This window comes from Oncorhynchus gorbuscha, linkage group LG05, assembly GCF_021184085.1.
Source record: "Oncorhynchus gorbuscha isolate QuinsamMale2020 ecotype Even-year linkage group LG05, OgorEven_v1.0, whole genome shotgun sequence".
NCBI lineage: Eukaryota > Metazoa > Chordata > Actinopteri > Salmoniformes > Salmonidae > Oncorhynchus > Oncorhynchus gorbuscha.
The window spans coordinates 64,099,075-64,122,740 of record NC_060177.1 but is presented as its reverse complement, the minus strand read 5'-3'; the positions used below and the strand labels follow the sequence as shown (position 1 = coordinate 64,122,740).

The 23,666-nt window shown below is 42.6% G+C and overlaps 1 protein-coding gene across 3 annotated transcripts in view; it reads right to left on the bottom strand.

Annotated features, from left to right (window-relative positions):
- The window catches only part of LOC124036291 (anthrax toxin receptor 1-like), a 50,633-nt gene that overhangs the window by 20,575 nt on the left and 6,392 nt on the right, over window positions 1-23,666 (bottom strand). For all 3 annotated transcript variants that reach the window (XM_046350665.1, XM_046350664.1, XM_046350666.1), the window contains 14 exons: window positions 17,997-18,068; window positions 15,587-15,658; window positions 14,550-14,631; window positions 14,340-14,373; window positions 14,106-14,185; window positions 13,249-13,317; window positions 13,034-13,114; window positions 10,230-10,290; window positions 9,488-9,586; window positions 3,656-3,725; window positions 3,470-3,548; window positions 3,185-3,280; window positions 1,846-1,887; window positions 99-194 (listed from right to left, as the gene is read on the bottom strand). In XM_046350665.1, the coding sequence (XP_046206621.1) occupies window positions 99-194; window positions 1,846-1,887; window positions 3,185-3,280; window positions 3,470-3,548; window positions 3,656-3,725; window positions 9,488-9,586; window positions 10,230-10,290; window positions 13,034-13,114; window positions 13,249-13,317; window positions 14,106-14,185; window positions 14,340-14,373; window positions 14,550-14,631; window positions 15,587-15,658; window positions 17,997-18,068 (1,033 nt within the window). The remainder of the gene's footprint in view (window positions 1-98; window positions 195-1,845; window positions 1,888-3,184; window positions 3,281-3,469; window positions 3,549-3,655; window positions 3,726-9,487; window positions 9,587-10,229; window positions 10,291-13,033; window positions 13,115-13,248; window positions 13,318-14,105; window positions 14,186-14,339; window positions 14,374-14,549; window positions 14,632-15,586; window positions 15,659-17,996; window positions 18,069-23,666) is intronic.

The following is a 23,666-nucleotide window of genomic DNA, read 5'->3' as shown; positions in this document are numbered from 1 at the left end:
GAGAACAGCTGTAGATTGACAGGCGATTGAGGGCAAGTACAGTATTATGAAATCAGCTTGTCAGAGCTTAAATACAGCAGGGTTCCAGCGAAGCTCACCTCCATCCTTTTGATTCCACCCACACCTCTGCCCCCATAGTAGGAGGCATCGACCGTGGGCCACTTCTTCTTAGGCATCCCATCTTCTTCCTCATCCTGGGGGGGATAGTGTAAAGGTCCCACTCTTTGCACAATGTCCCAGACAGGGTTAATAAAAATTCAGGGTGTGAGATAATACATAATTTCATACAACACTGGCACTGTCGGTTCTGAGGTACAGCCTATACACCAAGCACTCTGCCTCTCCATCTCTCATATACCCTACTCACAATCTAATATTTCAAGCCCTGGGTATGATTTCCTTTTTATGTCTAAATTAGTCTCCTTCTCCTCTCTCTCCCCCTCGCCTTCTCCCGTCCAGTCCATGGCATGCGTCAGATCAGAGGAAATGACCGAACCCACAGCCCCCCTCATGTTTCAGCTCTTTAATAGACCCAGATTCACACTAATCGAATCCATCAGGCCTATGATCAGGGCCTGCCAGAGAGGAGGCGGAAATAACAACAGGCTGACGCCATTGCCCTCACAGAGACACGGACAATGGGCAAAAAGCTTCACAGAAAACTGGAGGAGATACCTCCTGTATGATTTAATTGAATTAGAGGAGTGGGGGAGATGATTACTTCACACGTTTTGTGTACATTCCATGTGCTTGTTAATGAGGGTATTTTATGACAATATCTTACACAAACTTCTAAAAAGACAGATACATCTATGATATACAAGTTGAGAAGAAAAGTACATTGGACTGTCACTACACACCTTTTTGGCTGCCTCTCTATTCCTTCCTGACTTTACAACCAAAGTTGCATCCAAAAATGGAACAAAGGATTTATACTAAAAGGAAAATAATTTCAACATTATTAAATGAGTATGGGCTGTAAAAACTGTGTCATTAAAAATGAGTCACATATGACCTGGATAGAATTCCGTTGCTAGTTGAGAATGTTTTGTAACTAGAGTCATTTGCGATGCTGTATTATTGTGAAGAAAATATTATATTAGAATTATTTGATTAATCAGATTAGTCAGTGAATTCCCAGTGGGATCTCAAGAAAGGGACTCCAAAAACAGATGGCTCTTAAATAAGACCTTAATTGAAAGCTTAAACTAAAAAAAGGAATCCCATATAGTGATCTAAACAGACAATTATTCTCAGCTTTATTATCATCATACAGGGGAGGTATAGAAATGGATTATCAGTTTGTACAGTGACCAAAGATGGGTCAAAGAAGCTCTCATGCCTTTTTATCAGAATGTGTTTGCTGAGAGTAAGGGCTGGTTTAGGACAAGATGAGCTGAGGGGATAGACAGGGCTTCATAGTGGGAGGGTGTTGTCCTCATGACATGGGTGGAAGAAACATCTTGGTCATATGTGGTTATTGAAGAAAATGGACCATAAGCAATGGGTTCCTACACCTATTAAAAACTCCAAATGCATGTGCTACATGTCAGCCAGTCCACTATCCTTGTAGCCTAGTTTTTTCTCTCGTGGATAGGGAATATACATCAAGGATAACTGTTGTTCAGTAAAAATCTCTAAAAAAAGAATGTGACTACTTTAACTATAAAACAAATGGCTGCAAGTGTATTTATGTTCTGCTTAATGGCCATTACATAATTTAACAGCCATATCATTGTGTAACAGTGAGTGAATGGAAACTTTTCTTCTGGAGACTAATAGAAGATATAAAATATATTAACTCCCCCCCCCCCCAAAAGTAATCAACATCAAGGGTTTACCTACCGAACTGTCTTCCACTACCGCTGGTGGGGGCTCATGGATAATCTATGGTGAGAAAGGGGGGGGGTTACACCCGTGACATGAATGTAAAAAACAAATGTACTTCAAAAACGCATTAAAATATATGTCACAGTAATGTGTGCCAAAAACAGGGTTGCATGAAAACACATGGCTCAGGAATTGTTTTTCTCTCTCCTTTTTCCTACTATTTACAGGGGGGGGGGGGATAGTAAAAGGCATGCGAGTCTATGCTCCACGCTCACTTGTTTTTCTGTTTTTAGCTATGAGGAAATTCAAGAAACCCTGTGTAAAATGTGTTCCAGAAAAAAGGACATCTTTTAACTACCAGCTCCTCCTGTTGGATTTTGGCAGAGCCCTGTGATGATGTAGAAGAATATTAAAATCATTGAGATGTTTAGTAAATATTGATCATCTGTATTTTCCTCATTCACTTTGCTCAATCTATAGGAAAATACATGCTTGGTGTGTCCATGGCTAACAAAATGTTGAGCAACTATAACTAAGAAATGAACCCGGTCAAGGCAATGAATATTCCTTACTTGAAATTAGACTTATTTCCCCCTGTGCTTCCCAATCCCAAAGGCTGGGATGCTCTCTGATTTCCCATGGTAACATAGCATCACTCTCCTAAACTGTGCTATAGGCAAGGGTTTCCACTGAAAATAACTGACAAGAACTAAAAAGAGAGAGAGAGAGTAACATATAAAAAAAATACAATTTTCTGCATCTTTCCAACTTTTCTGTTTCCAGGCTTGATGGGAAATTGGTTAAAAAAGTGGTTAAATTGTGATCCATTTTGTCAGGCCTGGCTGGGACGGTTTATGTCTAAATACAAGAACAGCATAAAGAAGCTATATCGTCCTCGACCTTGGAGCTGAGAACCACTGTCCTGTGACCTCCAGTGGAACAAACTACTTCAACCAGAGGGACTAAGTACTTCAGCACACCTTTACCACTGACCTCTGGTGGCCTCTGGGCATAATGGTCTAATAAAATCAATTGGAGGCAAAAAAGGCCAAAGAGTCTCATCCTTCACTGACTCATAGAACCCCTCTCACCATGGAAATACTGTTTAGATTAGCAAGATGACTTGAGTGTGATTTATTCAGATAAAATAACTCCGTAAAATACATCCATGATCATCTGTGAGCATTATGCCAGTGTATAAAGGACATAGAGTTCTCTCAGAAAATGCTTCAAGCTACACATAGGTCTACCATATAGGGTCATTTGTATTTAATAAAATATAAGCTTAAAAAGGTTCACGCTTGTAAGACACTGTCCATGAGTGTGAATGTGACATACAGTTTATGTGACTCACCACAGTGCAGCAAAGAGGCCAGAACCACCAGAGAATCATGAGGATTAAAAGCAGCATGAGGATGAGCAGGGCGATTGCCAGGATGGTTCCATCAGACTGGGACAAAGAGAGAGAGGGAGAGAGAGAGACACAGGTCAAACTCAGTCTCCACTGACCTGCATGTTCCACCACAGTGCAAAGGCTGAGACCCATCAGAAAGTTAAAGTGCCTGTAATCATGTAACTACAGGGGACTACCTGTCATAGTTTGGGGGTGCAACAACATGCACCACCCCACTATACTTACACAGCCCACTGTTGTAATGGTGACTGAGCTGGAGATAAAACTGAGACCTTCATTCATGCTGACATAGAGGTTGGCTGCCCTGGAACACAACAGGGGTGTAAAGAGATAGCGTGTGGTTAGGATGTGACAGAAACATCAGCAGATAAAGAGAAAAACTGATATTCTTTCAGTGATTATAGTACTTACATTCCCTCTTCCTGGAGAATGGGTGCAGGACAGAGGAGATACGTATCTTCCACTATTAATGGCTTCACACCTAGGAGTACAGGAGAACAAAGGGTCACAACATTGACTCATACACAAACATATTGGTTCTGCTCTAGTCGTAGTGTAATTCAGACTGCACAGATCAGAACCCATTGACCTTTTGAGAAGTGGAGCAACTGTATACCTACCGTACCAGTCAAAGGTTTGGACACACCTACACATTCAAGGGTTTTTCTTTATTTGTACTATTTTCTACATTGTAGAATAATAGTGAAGACATCAAAACTATGAAATAACACATAAGGAATCGTGTAGTAAAAAAAGTGTTAAAATATTTTATATTTGATATTCTTCAAAGTAGCTACCCTTTGCCTTGATGACAACATTGCACAATATTGGCATTCTCTCAACCAGCTTCATGAGGGAGCCACCTGGAATGCATTTAAATTAACAGGTGTGCCTTGTAAAAGTTGAGGAACTTCTTTCCTTCTTAATGTGTTTGAGCCATGTTTGACAAGGTAGAGGTGGCATACAGCAGATAGCCCCACTTGGTAAAAGACCAAGTCCACATTATGGCAAGAACAGCTCAAATAATCAAAGACAAGCGACAGTCCATCATTACTTTTAAGACATGAAGGTTAGTCAATGTGGAAAATTAACTTTGAAAGTGTCTTCAAGTGCAGTCGCAAAAACCATCAAGTGCTATGATGAAACTGGCTCGCATGAGGACTGCCACAGGAAAGGAAGACCCAGAGTTACCTCATTAAATGTTAACTGCACCTCAGATTGCATACCAAATAAATGCTTCTGAGTTCAAGTAAGACACATCTCAACTGATCAGAGGAGACGGTGTGAATCTGGCCTTCATGGTTGAATTGCAGGAAAGAAACCACTACTAAAGGACACTAATAAGAAGAAAATACTTGCTTTGGCCAAGAAACACGAGCAAGGGACATTAGACCGGTGGAAATCCGTGTCCTTTGGTGTTAACCTCTGTCTGTGAGATGCAGAGTAGGTGAACGGATGATGTCCACATGTGTGGTTCCCACAGTGAAGCATGGAGGAGGAGGTGTGATGGTCCTTTTCTGGTGACACGGTCAGTGATTTAACCAGCACGGCTACCACAGCATTCTGCAGCGATATGCCATCCCATCTGGTTTATGCTTAGCGGGACTATCATTTGTTTTTCAACAGGACAATGACCCAACACACACCTCTTGGGTGTGTAAGGGCTATTTGACCAAGAAGGAGAGTGATGGAGTGCTGCATCAGATGACCTGGCCTGCACAATCACCTGACCTCAACCCAATTGAGATGGTTTGGGATGAGTTGGACCGCAGAGTGAAATAAAAAAAAGTGCTCAGCATATGCTTCAAGACTGTTGGAAATGCATTCCTCATGAAGCTGGTTGAGAAAATGCCAAGATTGTGCAAAGCTGTCATCAATGCTGTCATTAAGGCAAAGGGTGGCTTCTTTGAAGAATCTCAAATACAAAAATATATTTAGATGTGTTTAACACTTTTTTGGTTACTACATGATTCCATGTGTTATTTCATAGTTTTGATGTCCTCACAATTATTCTACAATGTAGAAAATAGTACAAATAAAGAAAAACCCTGGAATGAGTAGGTGTGTCTAAACTTTTGACTGGTATTGTATATCTTGAACTTAGAACTATATCATGTCCCAAATCTTTCTTCAACTGATGTCTGGAGTTCATTGACTAATGATCATGAAATGTCATCATCTAAATTGGATTATTGGTATTGGACTGTGACAGGACAATCTGATTAATGAGGACAACAGAACGAATGTCATACAGTATCGGTAACTCGAGACCAATCTAACATAATACAGAGATGTTGGAGGACTGATTTCAATACCTCTAGTTTAGACATGTACACCCATTTGACCAGTGGTGGAAAAAGTACACAATTGTTATACTTGAGTAAAAGTATAGATACCTTAATAGAAAGTTACTCAAGTAAAAGTGAAAGTCACCCAGTAAAATACTTGAATAAAAGTCCAAGTATTTGGTTCTATAATATAATTAAGTATCAAAAGCAAATGTAATTGCCAAAATATACTTAGGTATCATTTCAAATTCCTAATAATACAGTAATCCAGACACCGCCTTTTTCTTGTTTTTAAAATGTATAGATAGTCAGGGGTACACACTAACACTCAGACATAATTTACAAACTATGCATGTGTGTTTAGTGAGTGTGCCAGATCAGAGGCAGTAGGGATGACCATGTGTTATCTAGAGTGTGTGAATTGGACCATTTTCCTGTCCTGCTAAGCACTCAACATGTAAGTAATACTTTTGGGTGTCAGGGAAAATGTATGGAGTAAAAAGTACATGATTTTCTTTGGGAATGTAGTGAAGTAAAAGTTGTCAAACTATAAATAAAGTACAGATACACCAAAAAACGACTTAAGTAGTACTTTTTAAATGTATCTTTTATTTTTACACCACTGCATTTGACAGAGCAAAGAAAAAATATTATTTAAAAGCTTAATCTTCGTTTTTAAAGAGAACCTTGATTTTTCCTGTGTCCAACTTATGAAACTTTTGAAAACAGATCCAGTGAGCATCGTCGTTGCCCAAGCAGCCTGTTTATCCTGGCTCAGGTTGAACATACCCCGGCACTGAGGAAATGAACATGAGCACTCCACAGCAAACGGATGACAGCTCCTCTCCTGTAACACCCCTTAAGATGGAGGGGAGGAGTGGGGAGCAGGAGATCAATACTGCTGCCTGCCAAGCTAAGCTCAGAGCCAACACAAACTCAGCCAGATATCCCACTCAGAGTTCAACTGAGCAGTCACCCACCTTACACTCTGCATGGACTTAAACTATCAAATGGGACAGAGAGCTGAGAGCCTTTTTTCAGGCAGATTGACTGGCTGGTTGGCTGACTGGCTAGCTGACTACAAAGGACTCTCTGGTCATTCTCTCAGGTGAAGGGCTATCGGGGCCCAAATCTCTGCAGTAGTCATGTTTCTACCATGCACTCTTACAAAATATCTAGAACCTAAAAGGGTTCTTCAGCTGTTCCCATATGAGAACCATTTGAAAAACGTTTTTTGATTCCAGGTAGAACCCTAGGCATTCAGGCCAAAGAGTTCAATCTTGTTTCTCATTGTCCGAGAGTCCTTTAGGTGCCTTTTGGCAAACTTCAAGTGAACTGTCATGTGCCTTTTATTGAGGAGTGGCTTCCATCTGGCCACCCTACCATAAAGACCTGATTGCAGCACTCCGTCCTTCTGGAAGGTTCTCCCATCTCCACAGAGGAACTATGGAGCTCTGTCAGAGTGACCATCAGGATCTTGGTCACCTCCCTGACCAAGGCCCTTCTCCCCCGATTGCACAGTTTGGCCTGGCGTCTTGGTGGTTCCAAACTTCTTCAGTTAAATAATAATTGAGGCCACTGTGTTCTTAGGGACCTTCAATGCTGCAGAAATGTTTTGGTACCCTCCCCAGATCTGTGCCTCGACATAATCCTGGTCTCAGAGCTCTACGGACTATTCCTTCGATCTCATGGCTTGGTTTTTGCTCTGACATGCACTGTCAACTGTGGGACCTTATTTAGACAGGTGTGTGCCTTTCCAAATCATGTCCAATCAATTGAATTTACCACAGGTGGACTCCAATCAAGTTGAAGAAACATCAAGGATGATCAATGGAAACAGGATGCACCTGAGCTCAATTTCAAGTAGTTATGTAAATAAGGTATTTCTGTTTCTTATTTGTGCTAAATAAAATAAAAATTAACAAACGTTTTCACTGTCATTATGGGGTATTGTGTGTAGATTGATGTGCAAAGTAAATAATTTAATCAATTTTAGAATGAGGCTGTAACGTAACAAAATGTGGAAAAAGTCAAGGTGTCAATACTTTCCGAATGCACTGTAGAACCCTTTCCACAGAGGGTTCTATATGGAACCCAAAAGGGTTCTACCTGGAATCAAAAAGGGTTCTCCAATGGGGACAGCTGAATGTTTTTGGAACTCTTTTTTTCACCTAAGAGAGTGTAGGAATCTAGATACTGCCCCAACAGCTTTGCTTCATCTTACACTGTATTAAACAGTTTACTCTGTGCACATGAGAAAAGGTCATGCTTTACTGCTGAGTGTAGATATGCTCACAGTTTAATCTTACTCAATAAATTACAGTCTGTGCTGATCAGTAACTAGCCTCTCAGTGAGATGATCTCAAAATGTTATTCAACTAATACTGGGACAATACAACAACTGGACATAGCTAATACCATAATGTGGCTGCGAAATAAATCTTGCCGTCATTCAACACAGATTTCTGGAGGACTATGCAATCTCAATAAAGTTACTTTTTCCTAATCCACCTCTTTTTATCACATCACTCGGTGTGGATTCTTATTCTTCACATATCTCAATGCTGCTGCTCACTAGCCATCAGGGCAACATTGTCACCGAGAGGAAAGAATACCCATGACGTGTCTTCACTGCCAAAGCTCAGAGGGCCTAGATTTGCTCCTGCTGGTTTCTGGAGACATCCATTCAGCTGCTGAACACATGTAGCTACACATTGCTCCTTCCTACGAGGTCCCAAAACTTTTGTAGGTTATGGAGAGGCTATGATGGTGTTTGTGGTGGTTAGGGCTTCTGCAGATTACAGGAGAGCCCACCATGGGGCAAGGTGAATCAGTCATGTGACACCAATGACACTCATCCACAGGAAACAATAATCCAATGGCGATTTATAGGTGGCCCCTGTTGTGTCTGAAATGACTAAAGGGTTTAGGGCTAAACATGCTCTACTGGACAGTTGGTACACAGCTGTCTATCCTTTTTTCCTAAATCGTTTCCATGTCTTCCGCTTGTTTGTGGGGAGTTGTGCATTTAACTACATACAAACAATTAACATACTGGGTCACCGTAAACCAGTCTCTTCATCACTCTACCTCAGAGTGGGAGAAATGTGTTAGCAGTCCCTAGGTCATTCATGCTAAGCAGCACCATACTGTAAAAGTTATTCAACCGTAGTATTGAACGGCGCTGAAGACTGCACTTTGATCTGCTATCAAATTCCAAGGATGAAATCCTTCATTGCAATTCAGACCTTCTGAATGAAGGCCAATAACTTACTTTAGAACGGACATCAACTTGGTGCCTGTGTCTTTTCTCCAGACCCTGTTCTGACATAGAGGGTAAAACCTCTTCCAGCCTAGGCATCCTATTCTTCTCTTCCCTTCAGGCCCAGACTCCAGACTTGCTTATGCATCAGCGCTGGCTATTTTCTATTAGAGCATGGCCTCCCACAGCTACATGTTGGCATGCATCAGAGGGGGCTGGTCTCACACATCCATTAGGCCACTTCTAAAGATCACAGGGGAACTTGGATGTGCCTCTAGGACTTTCCCCCTCACTAACTTCTGTGTGGCACTGTTTTCCCTTGATCTTCTGGCTCTGTCACAGTCCCAGGCCATTAAAGCACAATGTACCCTTCAAAAGACACAAACCAGTAATACCAGGAACAAATGGCATGAGCACTTGTTTGGGCATAGAGAACCTCTGCTGACTCTGCACTCCTGAAGAGCACTTTTGGGAAGCACTGTGAGACATAATTGGTAAACATTGACTTTTTACCATGTCCAACTCATACAGTAACTCACCACGTTGGTCACACATTTCCTGAGCAGTTTGCAGCTGCAGGAATGGCGTCTTTGTGTTTGTTATTACATGATTAGCAAATGACGTACGCATTATGAACAAGCCATTGAAACAGAGCACCATTGTCTATTTACTTTCAGTTCGTATTCCACTTACTCTTGGTGAGTGTGTCGTTGATTCGGAAACTGCACAGGACCTTATGGACATTCCGAGCATGGAGGAAGCCGTTTCCTCTCACCACCACCTGGAACGTTTCTGGAGGGAGAAGAGAGGAGCACAGTGACTGAATTTGTCCCACCACATGTAATACTGTAGCTGTTCAGGCTAACATCTGAGTATCATCTCAGCATCTCACACTCTGGTTACATTCTGCCAACTAACTGCCCTGACCATAGTAGTTGTTGAAAATAAATTATTTCTCTGGATGCCTGGATAATTGAGATCTTGCGGTCAATGAGACTTCAACTGCAGTTGTTCAGACATGTGGATATATATAGTGGCTCTCTGGAACCAATACCACAGAACCCAGAAAACATGAAGCGTAAATACTTATCTTTACAGTGGGGAAAGTGGTGGGTTGTAAGACTGTAGAATGGACAATGACTGATCAGCATTTACACAGCAGAAAAAGTCAGCTATGATTTGTGTCCTTAGTACAGTAGTTAAATGGAGTTGAGACCAGGCCTGGGTTGAATCGTTCATGACAAATGAAGTTGCTGCTACTGTGTGTAGGAGATACTGTATATACTGCACACCAGGCTCCTGCCCCTGCCAAGGTTGATTTTTCTTCTCTTCCTGTTGTGAGCTCCAATGTGGGGAGCCTTTAAATGTATGATTTAGTGAAGACCTGAGAGACCAGAGAGGATAAATGGGTTGGGCCAGAGGTCTATAAACTTACCTCCTGCACAGATACTGGAGGGCTCAGCCGCCAGGATCTCAATACAGGACTTCTTTAATATCTGGGGGAGGGAGGTGAGAGGTGAGAAGGAGGGAGACAGGGGGGGGGGAACCAAGGTCTAGACATTCTCACAGTATTTCACACTTGTTACAGAAGGTTGTGTGTTTATTTGTTGAGAGTATTGGTTTACAATATAATCCCTATACTCATTTTCCTGTCAATTACAGTAACAGTGTGTATCAGTGCACCTCGATACTATGATCTGCTTGATGTCTCCTGTTCTCATCTCTGTGCTCCTCGTGTATATCTCTCTCTATACCCCCACTGTCCAGGGAAAGTATGTGTTGTATTCCTGAAGATCAGACTGACTTACAATATGCTACCCTTCTTCCTCGACTCTGAGCCAAGAACTTTCAGCATGCTGTTAATGGGATCCAGATGACAGTCAACTGGTCTGACCCCTATCTCTGCTAGAGAAACTCAGTGCCCGGATGACAGTGGCCTCTCCACCACGACTCTCCTTTTCTTTCATCCGTTCGCTTTTTCAATTGGCTGAGTGGATACAACAATATAAGTACATTCCTTTGAGGTGGAAGCTAGAAGATATAACGAATTCATTCACTGATCCTATTTGGTAAGAGCTTGGATTAAAAGCCGGGAAGTCACAGCATGTTTTCCTGGAATGTTGTTCCTGGTGAGTTTTGATGGCCAGAATATCTGTTTATATTTTTCATTTGTCCTATTTTCCCTCGTTTCCTATTAGAGTAATGGATTGAGAGAGATGTTCTGCGGTGAGGATATGAGTTCCATGTGGAACCATTTCCTCTGACCTCCTAGAACAGGTATAATTATCAAACACCAGTGTGCATATTAAAAATGTGTTATAAACTGGGTGGTTTGAGCCCTGAATGCTGATTGGCTGAAAGCTGTGGTATATCAGACCGTATACCACGGGTATGACAAAACATTTATTTTTACTGCTCCAATTACATTGGTAGCCAGTTTAGAATAGCAATAAAGCACCTCCGGGGTTTGTGATATACAGTCGGGCAAAAAAGTATTTAGTCAGCCACCAATTGTGCAAGTTCTCCCACTTAAAAAGATGAGAGGCCTGTAATTTTCATCATAGGTACACTTCAACTATGACAGACTAAATGAGAAGAAAAAATATCTAGAAAATCACATTGTAGGATTTGTCATGAATTTATTTGCAAATTATGGTGGAAAATAAGTATTTGGTCAATAACAAAAGAGCCTCAATACTTTGTCATTGCCAACAAAGGGTATATAACAGAGGTCAAACACTTTCTGTTAGTCTTAACAAGGTTTTGACACACTGTTGCTGGTATTTTGGCCCATTCCTCCATGCAGATCTCCTCTAGAGCAGTGATGTTTTGGGGCTGTTGCTGGTCAACACGGACTTTCAACTCCCTCCAAAAATGTTCTATAGGGTTGAGATCTGGAGACTGGCTAGGCCACTCCAGGACCTTGAAATGCTTCTTACGAAGCCACTCCTTCGTTGCCCGGGCGGTGTGTTTGGGATCATTGTCATGCTGAAAGACCCAGCCACGTTTCATCTTCAATGCCCTTGCTGATGGAAGGAGGTTTTCACTCAAAATCTCATGATACATGGCCCCATTCATTCTTTCCTTTACACGGATCAGTCGTCCTGGTCCCTTTGCAGAAAAACAGCCCCAAAGCATGATGTTTCCACCCCAATGCTTCACAGTAGGTATGGTGTTCTTTGAATGCAACTCAGCATTCTTTGTCCTCCAAACACGACGAGTTGAGTTTTTACCAAAAAGTTATATTTTGGTTTCATCTGACCATATGACATTCTCCCAATCTTCTTCTGGATCATCCAAATGCTCTCTAGCAAACTTCAGACGGGCCTGGACATGTACTGGCTTAAGCAAGGGGAGACGTCTGGCACTGCAGGATTTGAGTCCCTGGCGGCGTAGTGTGTTACTGATGGTAGGCTTTGTTACTTTGGTCCCAGCTCTCTGCAGGTCATTCACTAGGTCCCCCCGTGTGGTTCTGGGATTTTTGCTCACCGTTCTTGTGATCATTTTGACCCCACAGGGTGAGATCTTACGTGGAGCCTCAGATCGAGGGAGATTATCAGTGGTCTTGTATGTCCTCCATTTCCTAATAATTTCTCCCACAGTTGATTTCTTCAAACCAAGCTGCTTACCTATTGCAGATTCAGTCTTCCCAGCCTGGTGCAGGTCTACAATTTCGTTTCTGGTGTCCTTTGACAGCTCTTTGGTCTTGGCCATAGTGGAGTTTAGAGTGTGACTGTTTGAGGTTGTGGACAGGTGTCTTTTATACTGATAACAAGTTCAAACAGGTGCCATTAATAGAGGTAACGAGTGGAGGACAGAGGAGCCTCTTAAAGAAGAAGTTACAGGTCTGTGAGAGCCAGAAATCTTGCTTGTTTGTAGGTGACCAAATACTTATTTTCCACCATAATTTGCAAATAAATTCATTAAAAATCCTACAATGAGATTTTCTGGATTTTTTTCTCTCATTTTGTCTGTCATAGTTGATGTGTACCTATGATGAAAATGACAGGCCTCTCATCTTTTTAAGTGGGAGAACTTGCACAATTGGTGGCTGACTAAATACTTTTTTGCCCCACGGTATGGCAAATATACCACGGCTAAGGGTTGTGTACTAGCAATCTGCGTTGCGTCGTGCGTAAGCACAGCCCTTAGCCGTGGTATTTTGGCCATATACCACACCCCCCCGGGCCTTATTGCTTAATTATTCTAGCTTTCCTTGTTGGTAGTCAGATCTCTTACCGAATCAATGACCCCCTGCAGTGCTTCAAAGCCATCGTTCACTGGGAATACATGGTCCTTGCTATCAGCAATCTTTGCCAGCTGAGGAAGAAAAAAAGTTTAATTCAGTTCATGCTGAACTTTCACAAACCCACCAACCTCCTTTTCATCTTATGTTTGGGACACAGTGTGCAATGTCAAATCAGAGCACACAGAAGCAAGACGTGTCCACACACCTGTGTCTCATTGAAGTCCTTCACCCCCACACAGTATACGGAGGCACCCAGACTCCGCGAGCGGTTGGCCTGTCAGGTATTCACAGAGGAGAGCAAAAACAAGAAAAACTTTCAAGACCTGGAATCTATTTAAGCACTGCATTGCACAACATGAACCAACACACAACCACAGAAAACCCTCCAGATCGCTCCTCTGGACCTGTGGTGACTCTGAGCCATAGATTTGAGTAATAGTTAAGAGATCACACAGCACTGAGTTCTTGTTGACTGACATTCAATATTGTTTCTAAAAAAATCATTAAAAATCTGATGGAAACACTTGAGTGGCTAGAGCCAATAGAGCTCACGATTCAAATGTTACATTTCATGAGCATCTGAAAGAAGGCCCTTCAGAACTGAGCTGACAATTTTATTCAATATGAGTGACAGCATAAAGCTTCAAGTTATTGCTCTGAGGCTCCCTGCTCAGGGTAAGTGGCATTTCCCCACAACATTTTGAAAGCTACTGAGAAAGATACCGTATCTGCATCACTTCCTCAAGTGTGTCCACGGGTGCTCAGAACTGATTAAACAGCCCTAGCTTGGCACGCCTGCTGCACCTGCACTCCCAAATAAACCATTGGTTCCTTGTGCAGATGTGCGGCGAATGACTCTGCCTTCTTTATTCATGGGCAGATGGGAGACGTAAATCTGACAGAAACGTTGACCCCCCCTTTTCCATCACTGAAAATAATGGATCAAAGTGCTACTGAGGTGATGTATATGGTGCTGCTGTTTGATCTGTGCCAACAGGAGTGCCGCTTCTGTTTACAATTTGTGGGCTCGTCTTTCTCCCTCTGGCTATATTTACTGTTCACCTCTCTCTCAGCATAGTAGAAGAGGTCCTCATGCAACTCTCCATCTGTGAGAGCTATGATGACACTGGCAGTACGGTATCCTATCAACAGACAGAAAACCTTTGATTAGGATGTAATTGCTGCCACAGCGCTATCCAAATAATAATGTCAGACTAACAGATAGACAGGAGAAATTAATATATCATGCACAACTTCCAGCAGGAAACAATTGAAAAATGAAATGTAACTACACACCTTCTGAGTTTCCATAATATATCTGCTCACTGGCCTGTAAAAAAAGATTAATTGGATTGAGACAGTACAATGGCTAAAGTGGTCCTGTGAATACAGTAACTCTTCCATACTGATACAGGTGCCATTTAGGCTCCAAACCATGTTCTTTGTTCTTAAGCCAGAATGGAGATAGATTCCAGCTCAGAGCTCAGCTAAAAGCAGACAGCTCACCCTCTGGATGCCCTCGTGCATAAAGGTGTCTCCACCTGGAAGTACCTTCTGGAGCTCCTCCAGACCTTTTCGAATCTGCTCCCTGAGCAAGCAAACAGATAAAAGGGCAGTTCATATTCATCATGTCTCACCCCTCACCCTGCAAAAGTCCTCCACTGGGCACAGATGTCAATTCAACATCTATTCCAAGTTGGTTCAACATCATTTCATTGAAATGTGGAAACAACGTTGATTCAGCCAGAGTGTGCCCAGTCTTATAGATCTAAGTGCAGCTAAAAAGCTATTATAACTAAATGACCTAGATCTTCAAATGAGAGGTAGCTTTAGGTTTTGATATAAAATTATAAATGTGTGACGTCCTACTACCAAATCATAATGTCAAACTCAAACATTGAGTACAGCATTGAACTGCATGCATGCACACCCATAATCATCAACAATTGAGTTGTTTTGAGCCCTCAAATCTAACAGATTTTCCTTTTGACTGATTTCTTGTACAACGCATAGTCTTCTCCCAAAACTAAAAGCTGACAGACAGATATGATGTGACAAAGACAATAGGCACAGAGACAAAGACCTATCATGATCTCTATTGAAGTGGTATTCCACTGTGACGGGCTTTATGTGTGCTTTGGGTTTTAAGAGTGTCCTATTGGCACAGGACATTGTCTAGCAGATGGTGGGGGAAATGAGTCCTGTGTGAAATGAGACAGCAGGAAGACCATAAACATTGAAAATGTTTCTGTGCCTGCGTGGACAATGCACCTAAGGAAAGATTAGACTGATATGCGACATGTAATATATTGCGAGCCACATGCTGAAGCTTACAGTTTGCCAAAGAATTGACAGCATTGTCAGTCAAACTCAATGTGAGGGTATTGTTCTCTGTGATTCTTATGTCTCTAATTCAATGAACCTTAAATAATGCATGTTTCTCTGGATTCTTGATAATCAACTCAGTTCAGAATCAGAAAATACCTGACATCTTGTGGAGAGGTAATACCCCAAATCCTAAGAAAGAAAGATTGTTCCCTCACCTGTCTTCTGTGAGCCGCATCAAAATCCTTCCCTCAGTGGAGAACACAATGAAGGACATGCGCAGCTGTGGACTGGAGAGAAATTGACAACATTCATACAGTATATTAACTTTCTCTACATTTTAGTCATATAGCAGACACTCTTATCCAGCGCGACTCCAGTTAGTGCATTCATCTGTAGATAGCTAGGTGGGACAACCACATATAACAGGCATAGAAAGTACATTTTTAGTAGTCAGCGATAGAAGGGGTGGGGGGGGGGGGGGGGGTGATCTGGTATCTTTGTCTGGTAGACATGCATACCCACACACACTTTATTTTTAAAATATTTTTTTTCACCTTTATTTAATCAGGTAGGCTAGTTGAGAACAAGTTCTCATTTACAACTGCGACCTGGCCAAGATAAAGCATAGCAGTGTGAACAGACAACACAGAGTTACACATGGAGTAAACAATTAACAAGTCAATAACACAGTAGGAAAAAAAAGAAAAAAAGAGTCTATATACATTGTGTGCAAAAGGCATGAGGAGGTAGGCGAATAATTAAAATTTTGCAGATTAACACTGGAGTGATAAATGATCAGATGGTCATGTACAGGTAGAGATACTGGAGTGCAAAAGAGCAGAAAAGTAAATAAATAGAGTATGGGGATGAGGTAGGTAAATTGGGTGGGCTATTTACCGATAGACTATGTACAGCTGCAGCGATCGGTTAGCTGCTCAGATAGCAGATGTTTGAAGTTGATGAGGAAGATAAAAGTCTCCAACTTCAGCAATTTTTGCAATTCGTTCCAGTCACAGGCAGCAGAGAACTGGAACGAAAGGCGGCCAAATGAGGTGTTGGCTTTAGGGATGATCAGTGAGATACACCTGCTGGAGCGCGTGCTACGGGTGGGTGTTGCCATCGTGACCAGTGAACTGAGATAAGGCGGAGCTTTACCTAGCATGGACTTGTAGATGACCTGGAGCCAGTGGGACTGTCGACGAATATGTAGTGAGGGCCAGCCGACTAGAGCATACAGGTCGCAGTGGTGGGTGGTATGAGGTGCTTTAGTAACAAAACGGATGGCACTGTGATAAACTGCATCCAGTTTGCTGAGTAGAGTATTGGAAGCTATTTTGTAGATGACATCGCCGAAGTCGAGGATCGGTAGGATAGTCAGTTTTACTAGGGTAAGTTTGGCGGCATGAGTGAAGGAGGCTTTGTTGCGGAATAGAAAGCCGACTCTAGATTTGATTTTAGATTGGAGATGTTTGATATGAGACTGGAAGGAGAGTTTACAGTCTAGCTAGACACCTAGGTACTTATAGTTGCCCACGTATTCTAGGTCGGAACCATCCAGGGTGGTGATGCTAGTCGGGCATGCGGGTGCAGGCAGCGAACGGTTGAAAAGCATGCATTTGGTTTTACTAGCGTTTAAGAGCAGTTGGAGGCCACGGAAGGAGTGTTGTATGGCGTTGAAGCTCATTTGGAGGTTAGATAGCACAGTGTCCAAGGAAGGGCCGGAAGTATACAGAATGGTGTCATCTGCGTAGAGGTGGATCAGGAAATCGCCCGCGGAAAGAGCAACATCATTGATATATACAGAGAAAAGAGTCGGCCCGAGAATTGAACCCAGTGGCACCCCTATAGAGACTGCCAGAGGACCGGACAACATGCCCTCCGATTTGACACACTGAACTCTGTCTGCAAAGTAGTTGGTGAACCAGGCAAGGCAGTTATTAGAAAAACCGAGGCTACTGAGTCTGCCGATAAGAATATGGTGATTGACAGAGTCGAAAGCTTTGGCCAGGTCGATGAAGACGGCTGCACAGTACTGTCTTTTATCGATGGCGGTTATGATATCGTTTAGTACCTTGAGTGTGGCTGAGGTGCACCCGTGACCGGCTCGGAAACCAGATTGCACAGCGGAGAAGGTACGGTGGGATTCGAGATGGTCAGTGACCTGTTTGTTGACTTGGCTTTCGAAGACCTTAGATAGGCAGGGCAGGATGGATATAGGTCTGTAACAGTTTGGGTCCAAGGTGTCTCCCCCTTTGAAGAGGGGGATGACTGCGGCAGCTTTTCAATCCTTAGGGATTGACGATATGAAAGAGAGGTTGAACAGGCTGGTAATAGGGGTTGCGACAATGGCGGCGGATAGTTTCAGAAATAGAGGGTCCAGATTGTCAAGCCCGGCTGATTTGTACGGGTCCAGGTTTTGCAGCTCTTTCAGAACATCTGCTATCTGGATTTGGGTAAAGGAGAACCTGGAGAGGCTTGGACGAGTAGCTGCGGGGGGGGCGGAGCTGTTGGCCGAGGTTGGAGTAGCCAAGAGGAAGGCATGGCCAGCCGGTTAACAGTTGAAAGTTTAGTTAATATTGAATTTATATAACTTTACATTACAGGGTCTTTGCAAATTATTCTCACCTTATGAACTTATGAGCCAGATGTTCCACAAAGTGATAGATTTCAATCCAGTGGTGCTGCACACTCCCAGATCTGTAAAGAGAGATAACATATTGATGAGTGTTTTGTATAAACAGTCTGGAGGAAGTGGAGAGGTTAAGCACTATCTGACAGATTGGGGACGAGAGTCAGGGGAATCAATGTGTACTGCATCTATCTGTATTGTAGAAATGTAGCATCTGCTTTAAACATTTTCACTATTATGTGAATCCTATAGCACAGTAACAGACTGTTTGACACAAAGGGGAAAGGGGATACCTAGTATGTTGCACTACTGAATGCATTAAACTGAAAGGTGTCTGCCTTAAATTGAAGTCTGCATCGTCAGCGCCAAGGGAGCAGTTGTTGTTGGGGGTTAACTGCCATGCTCAAGGGCAGAACGATAGATTTTGTCTACCTTGCCGGCTCTGGGATTCAAACCAGTAACCTTTTGGTTACTGGCCCAACGGTATTAACCGCTAGGCTAGATGCCGCCAGGTATTAGATGCACACCTTTCTACAATATTTTTTTTTGCACTTTTTACTTGACTTTGTGCTACTTCTTCTGCACATCACGCTGTATCCTATGCTTAACACCCCGGCCGTCCTACAATCTGAGCTAGATGCCCTCAAATCTCACACAAATTATGAATGAACCCACCAGGTATAACACCAAATCTGTAAACACGAGCACCCTCAAAGATATCATCCTGACCAACCTGCCCTCTAAATACACCACTGCTGTCGTCAAACGGGATCCCAGCAATCACTGCCTCAATGCCTGCGTCCGTAATGGGTCTGCGGTCAAATGACCACCCTTCATCACTGTCGAATGATCCCTAAAACACTTCTGCGAGCAGGCCTTTCTAATCGACCTGGTATCCTGGAAGGATATCGACCTCATTCCGTCAGTAAAGGATGCCTGGTTATTCTTTAAAAGTGCTTTCCTCACCATTTTAAATAAGCATGCCCCATTAAAAAAATGTGGAACCAGGAACAGATTTAGCCCTTGGTTCACTCCAGACCTGAATGCCCTTGACCAGAACAAAAACATCCTGTGGTGTACTGCATTAGCATCGAATAGCCCCCGCGATATGCAACTTCTCAGGGAAGTTAGGAACTAATACACAGAAAGTTAGGAAAGCAAAGGACAGCTTTTTCAAATTTGCATCCTGTAGCACAAACTCCAAAAGGTTCTGGGACAATGTAAAGACCATGGAGAATAACAGCACCACCCCCAGCTTCCCACTGCCGATGAATCCACGATAATTGAGAATTTCAATAAGCATTTCTCTATGGCTGTCCATTCTTTCCACCTGGCTATCCCCACACCCCAGTCAACAGCCCTGCACCCCCACAGCAACTTGCACAAACTTCCCCAATTTCTCCTTGACCCAAATCCAGCTAGCTGATGTTCTGAAAGAGTTGCAAAATCTGGACCCCTACAAATTAGCTGGGCTAGACAATCTGGACACTCTCTTTCTAAAATTATCCGCCGCAATTTTTGCAACCACTATTACTAGCCTGTTCAACCTCTTCCGTATCGTCTGAGATCCCCAAAGATGGGGATGACTGCGACAGCTTACCACTCTTCAAAGGGGGGCGACACTCTAAACCCAAACTGTTACAGACCTATATCTATTCTACCCTGCCTTTCTAAAGTCTTCGAAAGCCAAGTTAACAAACAGATCACCAACCATTTCAAATCCCACCTTCTCCGCTATGCAATCTGGTTTCCGAGCTGGTCATGGGTGCACCTCAGCCACGCTCAAGGTCCTAAACGATATCATAACCGCCATTAATAAAAGACAATACTGTGCAGCCGTATTCAATCGACCCGGCCAAGGCTTTAGACTCTGTCAATCACCACATTCTTATCGGCAGACTCGACAGCCTTGGTTTCTCAAATGATTGCCTCGCCTGGTTCACCAACTACTTCTCAGACAGAGTTCAATGTGTCAAATCGGAGGGCCTGTTGTCCGAACCTCTGGCTGTCTCTATGGGGGTGCCACAGGGTTCAATCCTTGGGCCGACTCTTTTCACTGTATACAGTACATCAATGATGTCGCTCTTGCTGCTGGTGATTCTCTGATCTACCTCTACGCAGACGACACCATTCTGTATACTTCTGGCCCTTCTTTGGACACTGCTAACTAACCTCCAGACGAGCTTCAATGCCATTACAACTCTCCTTCCGTGGCCTCCAAATGCTCTTAAATGCAAGTAAAACTAAATGCATGCTCTTCAACCAATCACTGCCCGCACCTGCACGCTCATCCAGCATCACTGCTCTGGATGGTTCTGACTTAGAATATGTGGACAATTACAAATACCTGGGTGTCAGGTTAGACTGTAAACTCTCCTTCCAGACTCACATTAAGCATCTCCAATCATGCTGCCAAACATACCCTGGTAAAACTGACTATCCTACCGATCCTTGACTTCAGCGATGTCATTTACAAAATAGCCTCCAACACTCTACTCAACAAATTGGATGCAGTCTATCACAGTGCCATATGTTTTGTCACCAAAGCCCCATACTACCCACCACTGCGACCTGTATGCTCTCGTTGGCTGGCCCTCACTTCATTTACGTCACCAAACCCACTGGCTCCACCTCATCTATAAGTCTTTGCTAGGTAAAGACCTGCCTTATCTCAGCTCACTGGTCACCATAGCAGCACACGCTCCAGCAGGTATATTTAAATGGTCACCCCCAAAGCCAATTCCCCCTTTGACCGCCTTTCCTTCCAGTTCTCTGCTGCCAATGACTGGAACTAATTAAAAATATATATATATATTTTTTAATTATCACTGAAGCTGGAGAGTCCCTCACTAACTTTAAGCATCAGCTGTCAGAGCAGCTCACAGATCACTGCACCTGTACATAACCTATCTGTAATTAGCCCATCCAACAACCTCATCCCCATATTGTTATTTATTTTTGCTCCTTTGCACCCCAGTATCTCTACTTGCACATTCATCTTCTGCACATTTATCACTCCAGTGTTTAATTGCTCAATTGTAATTACTTCGCCACTACGGCCTATTTATTGCCATACCTCCCTAATCTCACCTCATTTGCACACACTGTATATAGATTCCTATTGTGTTATTGACTGTACGTTTGTTTATTCCATGTGCAACTCTGTGTTGTTGGTTGTTGTCGCACTGCTTTGCTTTATCTTGGCCAGGTCGCAGTTGTAAATGAGAACTTGTTCTCAACTGGCCGACCTGGTTAAATAAAGGTGAAAACATTTTTTCCCCCCATCCAACCATTACAGTTCGACGATATATTAATCTTGGCTGAATGTAGTCTTTCCCTGCCAGTGTGTACTGTGGCAACACTCCGGTATGCCTCTTCTTTCCCGAAAATGAGGGTATTGGTTCGGAAGCACCCATTCTATTAGAACACGCAAACACCTTGGTTGGAAAGCAACAATGTAGCCTATAACTCTGATTGATTAGATAGTTGCCATCTTTGGACTGCACCAATGATCTCATGCTGATGAAGATCAGTGAAATCCTTCTTCTCAGATTACTGTCAATGTGTTTATAATGCAGCCCCAGTAATGATCTCATGCTGATGCAGATCAGTGAAATCCTTCTTCTCAGATTACTGTCAATGTGTTTATAATGCAGCCCCAGTAATGATCTCCGTCTTATTGGAGTCAGGTAAATGATCAGTCATTATGTGTTACTAGAGTCAGGTAAATTATCAGTCATTATGTGTTACTAGAGTCAGGTAAATTATCAGTCATTATGTGTTACTAGAGTCAGGTAAATTATCAGTCATTATGTGTTACTAGAGTCAGGTAAATGATCAGCCATTATGTGTTACTAGAGTCAGGTAAATGATCAGTCATTATGTGTTACTAGAGTCAGGTAAATGATCAGCCATTATGTGTTACTAGAGTCAGGTAAATGATCAGTCATTATGCCTATATGCCTGAGTTATGTATTTGAATTAGGCCAGTCTAACGGGGCTGTAGTACCGTACTCAACATCACTACGTATGCATAGCTGACCGATTCATTACAGATTTTTGTGGTTTAAATCTCCTTGTCCTTATTTGATGATTATGTTTTGTTAACTCACTCCAGTCTCCTTCTCGCCTCATTTAACACCTGATTTAGTTAACAAAAGGTACATCTCAATAGGTGGTCCAGGTAAGTCATGACATCACAAGTAGGGGGGTGGGTCTGTCCTCTTTTGCTCCTCAATGGAGGGGGAGGCCAATGACATCACAACTACCCATCAGACCAACTCATTGAATGCCCTACTCCTTGAAGTTTTCAGTTGTGTCTAAAAAATTATATATTTTTAAACACTATTTTGCTCAAAACATTTTTTTTTACTCATGAGTGTATGTAATTTAATGTATTTATACTTGGGCTGTCACTTTTCAACAGTTCAAAAATCACTGAACTCTAACCTTGATAATGGTTGCTTACAATTAAATGTTGTTGACAGTAGGTTGACCGGCCATATGACTTTGTCTTTCTTTCTGTGTGTCATTCTTTTAATTCCTGTCTTTACTCCCATCCTCTTATTTCACTGTCCTCTTCTTTCTCCCTCTCGGAGCATCTCAAAACACCTCTTTATCCATTGTTACCAGGATACGAGTCCCAGCACAGACAGCGCAGCCAAAAGGCTGAAACATTGGAACATCTGGACCTAATGGAGAAAGGGTTCTGCAGACACACAGAGGAGTTGATACAGAGAGGAGTGATGATCAGACAGAGAATACAGAAGGACAGTTATGGTAAAAAGGGATATCAGTTCAATCAAAGAGAGGTAGAGGAAAGCAGCCAGAGAATGACTACATAGACCCCATGAATGACCACATGGAACACTTCCACATCAGCGAATGGAGATCCTAATAAAAAATAAAATACTACATATAATGCAGAATCAGAGGAGACAGTTCAAAATAATGGCTGGAACGGAGCAAATGGAATGTGTTTAATGTATTTGATAGCATTCCACCTATTCCACTCCAGCCATTACCACGAGCCCGCCCTCCACAATTAAGGGGCCACCAACCTCCTGGTGTCTAACATTCTCCTTTTTTATGCATTTTCTGTTAGCAAAACATTGTGCACACACACAGCAGTATGTTCATCATACTCCTTACATCAGTCTTTTGAATCTTACAATTCTGCCTGAATTTCCACTTAGCTAAAATGTTATGCCACCACAGAAATGTCTGCCTGGAGTTGGCATTCTGATGTAGGGCAAAAGGGAAAAAAAACTATCTTCATCCACGAGTAAGAGATTAAACAATGGAGGAGAGGAAAAGGCAGACCCAAATGATAGAGTCTGAAGCCTGCTCACCCACATTAGACAAATAATCATGCAGGCAATAATGAGTGTTGTCATTTGAAAGTATTGGAGTTCAGAGGGTAGCAATATCTATTAAAACCAGAAGAGGCTCTATTTTACCCTATTAGGTATGCCCCAAAAGATCCACTGCCCTCACCCACCTGGAAAAAGGGAATGCACAAGTGAAGATGCTTGAAATAGACTACAGCTTGGTCTTCAATACCATAGTACTCTCTAAGCTCACCACAAAGCTCTCGGCCCTGGGACTTAACTCCTCCATATAGAACTGAGTCCTAAACTTCCTGACGGCCACCCCCAGGTGGTGAA